The sequence below is a fragment of the Dromaius novaehollandiae genome, chromosome 5, assembly GCF_036370855.1.
Source record: "Dromaius novaehollandiae isolate bDroNov1 chromosome 5, bDroNov1.hap1, whole genome shotgun sequence".
NCBI lineage: Eukaryota > Metazoa > Chordata > Aves > Casuariiformes > Dromaiidae > Dromaius > Dromaius novaehollandiae.
In genome coordinates this window covers 28,245,228-28,252,635 of record NC_088102.1, presented here as the reverse complement: position 1 = coordinate 28,252,635, position 7,408 = coordinate 28,245,228, and the positions used below count along the sequence as shown (strand labels likewise).

The 7,408-nt window shown below is 59.4% G+C and overlaps 1 protein-coding gene across 1 annotated transcript; it reads right to left on the bottom strand.

The window, feature by feature from the left end:
- Window positions 1-1,526: 1,526 nt before the first annotated feature.
- Window positions 1,527-6,843, bottom strand: FOXA1 (forkhead box A1). Its single transcript, XM_026120396.2, has 2 exons — window positions 6,491-6,843; window positions 1,527-4,114 (listed from the first exon to the last, which is right to left on the bottom strand). Exons 1-2 carry the CDS (start codon window positions 6,560-6,562, stop codon window positions 2,852-2,854), a joined length of 1,335 nt encoding a protein of 444 aa, XP_025976181.2. The 5' UTR covers window positions 6,563-6,843; the 3' UTR covers window positions 1,527-2,851.
- Between the last annotated feature and the right edge of the window lie 565 nt (window positions 6,844-7,408).

Below are 7,408 nucleotides of genomic sequence, written 5' to 3'. Positions count from 1 at the left end.
TCTTTATCTACGAAAGGTTTGGAGCCGCGTCGGTCCGCTTAAACCCTTTAATTACCCCCGCCTCGCATATTTCCATTACACACGGTCTGTGCTCCTCAGCTGATATGCGAAACCTGCTGCCTTATCGCTGCCGGTCGATTGATATTTTCTGTGTGCAAGCCCAAGGCATTAAATCAATGTCTCCGCTCTGCAGAGGCATATTCTCTGCAGACTAGTCCGCGGAAGACAAGCGAAGTCCTGCTCGAAGCGGGCTCCATCCTGTCCTGGTTCGCACGAAGCTGCCTCTGGCAGAAGAAGGGGTCTTTAAATAGGATCCACCCGCCCGGACTCGGTGCCGAGCAACCCGGAGCTGCTCCCGGCTCCGGGGGGTTTGCTGGCCTTGGGCAGACCAAAGACCCTGGCGGGCGAAGGGGCTGCGCAGCCAGGCCGCGCGGCTCGGCCCGCTCCCGCGCGCAAACGCGCGTCCCCGCGGGCGCGGGCGCGGAGGCGGCAGCCCCGGGCAGGGCCCCCGCCTCGCCCGCCTGCCGCTCCGCACACGCGCAGCCGGCGCCGCGGCCGGCTCCGGCTCACGGCGGGGGCCGTGTCGGCGCTCCTGCCCCTCGCCGCCTGGCTCCCCGCGGCAGCTCCGGCGGCACCTGCGAAGCCCGAGGCGGAGGGGCTCCGGGACGTTTTTCTTCCCCTTTTCGCCGGGTAGCGGTGGTCGAGGAATTTGGCTGGCTGTGAGATTTCTGGGACGCCGGCCTGTGTTTTCCCCTCCTCTTCTTTTTTTTCTTCGGCCCTTACATATAGTTAGTCGCCGCTGTCCCAAACCCGTCAGGGGGCAATTATGTGATAATTATGAGAATTACACAGCTCTTTTATCCGGCGGTCTCGCACGAAGGGGGCTGACCACGGGGAAGTCTGCTAACCCCCCCGGCGCTGCCGCTTGCTGCCGATCAGCGCTCGCCGGCGCGGCCGCCGCTGTCACCGGCGTCCCCGCGAGCCGGGCGCACGGGGCAGGCGGCGCAGGGGCTGCGCGGCGCTCACCGCGCCCGCGGCCAGGCAGCGCAGCGCCGCAGCGCTCCCCTCGGGGTCGCCCCGTCGGGCGGGGCCGCGCCGCGGCCGCGGAAAACGGCGGCTCCGGCCCTGTCCGCAGCGCGCAGGGCAAGGGCGCTTCTGACGCCCGACCGCAAAGCACCGAGCAGGTCGCACAGCCCTCGGGCGGCACGTTTTCCCCTGCACGCTGCATTCAAAAGACAAATGCGCCGCCGCCGCCGCTGTTAGAGCATATATATATATATATACATATATATATATATATACACATCCCGTAAACGGAGGGAAAACGTCCGCAGGCGCCGCTGCAGGCTCTGCGCCTGCCCTGCCCGCCCGCCGCAAGCCGCCGCGGCCCTCCGCGCAAGCCCTGCGTGTGGGTCATTCCTCCTCGCACCCGCCCTTCGGTGCTGCGTTTGATCTACTGCACATGCCAGCGTTTTCCTTCAACGGCACAAAAAAGAATTTTTTTTGAAAGAAAACGGCAGAAATCCTTCATTGTTAACATTTGATTTATTTAAATTCCTTAACTGCAAATGATCAAAAACATACTTCACGTCTTAAATTCTCAGTTATCGTTTTAAATCAAAATATTTTTTCAATTACAATCACATTTATAAAATTAACAAAATTTCTTAAATTCACGCGTAATTCTTTTTGCTGTCATTTAAAGCAATTTCCAGCTGTAAAGAAAGAAAAAATATAAACCATGCAATAAATTAAGAACATTGAGACAGCGAACAGGAATAATAATAAAACCCGTCTGGCTATGCTAACACCGTGTAAAACTGTGGAAAGTGCATTAACACTGGATGAAACAAGCTAACAATGGCGATAATTAAACGGCCACGAGAAATTTTGGGTGTGGAATTTATTAAGTCGGAAAAGGAGAGAGTGAAAGAGCTCCCCTCTTTTCCTGAAGTTGGATCAATAGTCAGTGTTTTCCGGGGGAAGAGGAAAAGAACCTTGTTATACATATACAGTTCTAGGTGGTATACGATGAAAAGACACTGAAATTAAATAAGCATGTCATCCACATGTTGAAGAGAGTTCCTGATGAATGGGAATCTTCAGTAACAGATGGGAAGGAAAAAAATACCCAACTGGCTGTGACCTCTTGTAACTTTATATTACATCCTAAGAGAGGTAACGCTTGGAAAAAATAAGGGTCGCATCCTGCACTCCAAAGCTCCAGTTGGTCCCCTCGGGAGTGCAGGATCCGGCCCGCAGCATCTGGGTGTATGCGGGTTGTACTAGCCGAAGTTTTATTTTGCAAGTATCAAAAGGATGATCCTAGAAAGTAAATAGTCCTCTTGTTGCTTAGAGATTCTCTTAGTGTTTTGCTACGTCACAGCAGTATTGTCCTTCAAAGCCTTTTTAATTAAAAAAAAGCCTTAAACGTCTACTCACTTCTTCATCTCCGTATTGTTAAAGTATTGCCACATACCTGTAAACTTACATGAGATTATAGAGCACAGAAAGGGAGAGGAGGGCGGGGGGCGAGGGTGAAAGCACAAACAAGTAGTTTACAAGCTTAACAATTTTTTCTTCTTTTTAATAACATCCTGCAAAGGCTACAGGGATCTCGGGGAGGGGGTCGGGAGGCAGGGGCACGTACAGGCGGCCGGCTTTGCGGGAGGTGGTGCGGGATAACAACAATACACAACGCGTTGCGAGACGCTTATAAAGTAACAGTCCTTTGCACGCAGCGTGCGAACCCCGGGGGCTGCGGCGGCCGGGGCAGAGGGGCGCGGGGGGCCGGCGGGGAGGGCGGCCGGGCAGGGGCGGGGGCGCGGGGCTCGCCGGCGGCGGCCGGGGGCTACGAGGTGTTGAGCACGGGTCTGGAATACACACCTTGGTAGTAGGAGGGCTCCAGGGCCGAGGGCTCGATGCTGCCGCGGGCCGCCACGGAGGCGCTGCCCAGGGGCAGCCCGCCGGGGAGGCTGGCCCCGTAGGAGGAATATTGCAGCGCCTGCTCGTAGGCTTTGAAGTCCAGCTTGTGCTGCTGTTCCGAGGAGGACATGAGGTTGTTGATGGAAAAGGGGTGGTTGAAGGAGTAGTGGGGGTCCCCTTTGAGGTGGAGCTGGGGTTCGTGGGCTAGGGAGTGAGGGGGGTGCGGGACGGAGGCCAGGGCGGGGACGGAACTGATGGTGGAGGAGGCGGCCGAGGCCGAGGTCTTTAGCTCCGTGCTCGATCCGCTGTGGTCCATAGACTGGGGGCTGGTGGACGGGTTGGAGCTGGAGAGGGAGGTCGCCGTGTCCAGCTGAGCCGGTTTGTTGTGGCCTCTGTGCAGGGGGGAATTAGAGCTGGAACTGGAGGCCCCGGCCTGGTCCTTCCTGCCCTCCTGAGGGGTTTTGCTGTTCGCCGGCTTCTCGCACTTGAACCGCTTTTGCCGGCGGAGGTAGCAGCCGTTTTCGAACATGTTGCCGGAGTCGGGGTGCAGGGTCCAGTAGGAGCCCTTGCCGGGCTTGTCGGGCGAGCGGGCCACCTTGACGAAGCAGTCGTTGAAGGAGAGCGAGTGGCGGATGCTGTTCTGCCAGCGCTGCTGGTTCTGCCGGTAGTAGGGGAAGAGGTCCATGATCCACTGGTAGATCTCGCTCAGCGTCAGCATCTTGCTGGGCGCCTGCTGGATGGCCATGGTGATGAGGGAGATGTAGGAGTAGGGCGGCTTGGCGTGGGGGTAGCTCCGCTTGAAGGTCTTGGCGTCCCGCGTCCTGCCGAGGTTGGACTGCGTGTAGGCCATGGGGCTCATGCAGGGGTTCATGCCGCCGTAGGGGCTGAGCCCGTTCATGGGGGCCGGCTGGGCCGACATGGCGTTGATGCCGCCGGGGCTGAGCGCCGTGCCCATGGCGGCCACCCCGGCCGGCATGCCGTTCACGGGGCCGGCGGAGCCCGCCGGCATGCCGGCCACGGCGCCGGGGCTCAGCCCGGCCCCCAGCCCCGTGTTGGCGTAGGACATGTTGAAGGAGCTGGAGGTCATGTTGCCGCTCGTCGTCATGGTGTTCATGGTCATGTAGGTGTTCATGGTGTTCATGGAGCCCAGCCCGGAGTTCATGTTGCTCACGGGCACCGAGGAATAGGCCTAGGGCAGCGAGACAGAGAGAGGAGTTTAGGAGAGAGGGTGGCAGGCGGGACGCCCGGGGCAGGGGCCGGCCGGGCCCCCGCGGCTCCGAGCTACCGGCGAGGGCCGGATGCTGCCCTCCGCTGGGGCCAGCGCTGCAGGAAGAGCCGACCCTGCCCGTCCCGGCTAACGCGCCTGGCAAGCTTCTCCCCCGGGGACACCTTTGGCTGCTTCGGCACCCGCGAAAGCGCTTCCCAAAATCCACACGGGAGGGCCGCTAGCGGGATGAAAAGGCTAATTTATATTTATACGTATTTATAAATATCAGTATACCGAGAGTTTGCTCGGACCGGAGCAAGCTCCCGGCTCCCCGGCGGGCTCAGGGCTTCCGCGGCTGCGGCAGGATCGCCGGGGTGCCAAGGACAACCGGCCCCGCCGACGCAGCTCCGCGCCGCTGCAGACCCCGGCTGCGGGCTTCGTCGGCCCCGGGAGGAGGTTTTCTTCTTGGGTATTCCGGCGGCTTTGCTCATTTCGTGTCCCACCTTGCTAGCTAAATATTAAAACTCATCGGAATATTGGAAATTACGGACATACGCTCTCCATGCCAAGACGAAATTCATCTGCCTGAAGTTTCTCAGCAATAATATCACACATCTCCCCTCCCCGCCGTGGATTTCAATTTCTTTTCTTGCACAAGATACGATAGTGTCTTGTCACAAAAGATGGAACAGCTCACGCCCGCGCATTTCATCTGCGGAAAGCTTCCCACTTCTACGCATTTTCTATCAGGTCAATCTTTCATTTAAAGTTAGAAAAACTTTTCCCAAAGTACGAAAAGCCGAAACTTTCCCTGCCCTTGATTTTCCATTATCACCTAACGTGCATAAATTGTAGCACCCTTACTGCTAACAGAGCTGTTACAAAATCCAGAACCAGAGAGCCTGAAAGCGTGCTTCCCAGTACGGCATCTGATTTAATAGGAGGGGAAAACACGTCGCAGATGGATTCCCAATTTACCTCGAACAAAGGCAAAACAGCTAAGGAAAGGATGTTTAGCGACGGTTAAAAAGCCACTGTAATATTTGGTAGTATTTACTACAAATTCTACGGCCTTATAAATACGATTTTAATTTAATAATAATCGTTTGAGATCGTAGAACGGGGGTGGATTTCCCACACACCATCCGCGCCATGTTTTAAATTAAATAGTGGGGGACGAGAAAAGATTGAAACTAAAAAAGAGCAGTTGAGAGGATCGCTTAACTTTACGTTCAGAGATAACGAGTATAGCCAGGATAAATGAGTGTGGAAACGACATATAATTTATCTGACCCTTATTTGCCCTTAGCCGACTTTCCGCTATTAAATGAGATGCCGGTGGGGTGACAGGCATCTGCTTGCGCCCGCGCGGCCCTGGGGGGCTGCGCCTGAGCGCGGAGCGGGGCCGAGGCGCGGGGCCGCGGAGCCGCGCGGCCGCCTGTGCTGATGCAATGCCCGAGTGCGCACACCTACACGCCCGGCGTGCAGGCACACTTCCTCCAAACGGCTGCTTCCTCGTGCCCGAATCCTCCGCGCTGCTGGCGGTGCTGCTAAGCGCTGACTTGCCCCCGGGACCCCGGTTTCAGAGCCGCATGGGCACCGCGCAAATCCCGCACCCCGCCCGGCCGAGGTCTGCCCCGCCGCCCAGGGCGGGGGGCGCTTCTCTGGCCCTCTCCTGCGCCGTATTTGTCGGCGTTTGGGCCATTTCTCTCCGTTCCCGTGCCCGGTACTGTAAACACATGCGGCGGCCGGAACCGGCTCCGGGGGTGCCGCGGCGGCGGGGAGGGGGCGGCCGGGCCGGGGCCGCTCCGCGCAGCGCCGCCCGCCGGCCCGCGGCAGCAGCGCACGCCGCCGCCCCGCCGTCCTGCGAAGTCCGGACAAACGGCTTTTTCGCTCGCTCTCTTCTCGCCCAGGTGAGGCCCCGGCGGCGGCGCGCAGAGGGGCGGCGGGGGCGGCGGGGCCGCTCGCCCCACACGCCGGCAGCGGCCGGGCGCCGCCAGTCCCGCCCCGCGCCGGGAGTTTGCGGGGCGCTTTTGTGCGCGCCGAAAGCGCAGGTTTCGCCTTTTAGAAGCGCCCCGGGGCTGCCCCCGGCTCCGGGCAGCCCCCGCAGGCTCGCCGCCGCCCCGGGGCTCCTGAAGCGCCCGCCGGGGCTCTTGGAAGCCGCGTGGGTTTCCTCGGGGAAGCCCGGCCAGCTCCGGGCGCTGGAGGGGGGGGGGGGGGAGGCACGTTTGCACTGGCAGGATCTGGAGTGCGAACTGCTTCCCCCGATCGCTGCCCCCCCCAGATCTCCGGCCCTCCCCCGACCCCCTCCCCCTTGCCGAGGGGCAGCAGAGGAGCCAGACCCGGGGATTTACTCACCTCCTGGGTGTCGGCGTAGTAGCTGTTCCAGTCGCTGGTTTCATGCCCTTCCATTTTCACAGTCCCTAACATTATGGAGCCAACCTGCCCGGTGTAACCATCCAGCCCCCTTGCAAGCGAGCGCCGGGCAGCAGGAAAGGAGCCCGAAAGCCCGATCTAGCAGGAAGCCAGCTCTTAGGAGGGGAAGGGGGTGCTGTATTCTCGCCTATAACAAGCCAAAAAGGAGGCAGGGAGCGGTGTGGGGCGAGACAGCTGAGAAAGTGAGGAAGTGCCGGCTGGGATGTGAGTGGAGTTGAGCTGATGTGGATCTTACGTCGCAGAAGTACCCACCTCCTCCTCCTCCTCTCCCCATTTGTCCGCTGCACAAAGGCGTTCGCACCTACAAAGCCGGAGATGCACCTGCAAACAAGGCAGTTCCCCTCGCCTGCAACTCCCCCCGGGGCGGCACTTTATTTGCAAAGCAGTGTAATTGGTTTAAGCTTGTGGGGAAAGAAGGAGAGACAGAGGTGGGAGAGGGGAAGAGCGCAGGAAAGGGGGGAGGAACCCACCCTTTCAGACGGACGGGACAAATGCTAGGAGGGATCGGTGGAAATGAAATGAGATAGATGAGGGAAGGGCAGCCCCCTCTGTTTGACTAGAATGCAAAAGGCCATCCAGCCTTAAACCCCTGAGATTAGGGGCTGTATTTACTAAAGTCCAGTAGATGCTCCTTTAACTTGATGGCTGGGACGTGCTCCAAAGTCCCGAGTCCTGCAGTCAGCATGCCCCCCCCCACCCCCCCCACCCCCACACACTTCAAAGCTAATAACTGTGCCAGGTACCTATCCAGGCCCCCGGCGCCCGCCGCGGCCCCCTCTGCCCCCAGCGCTCCAGGCCGGGGACCGGACTTTGGCTGCGAGCGGAAAGGCTCGGCTCCCA

Coding starts and splice junctions, on each gene's coding strand:
- FOXA1 (XM_026120396.2), bottom strand. CDS start 6,562: ATGTTAGGGACTGTGAAAATGGAAGGGCATGAAACCAGCGACTGGAAC. Junction 4,115..6,490: donor ACTACGCCGACACCCAGGAG/GTGAGTAAATCC, acceptor TCGCTGCCCTAG/GCCTATTCCTCGGTGCCCGT.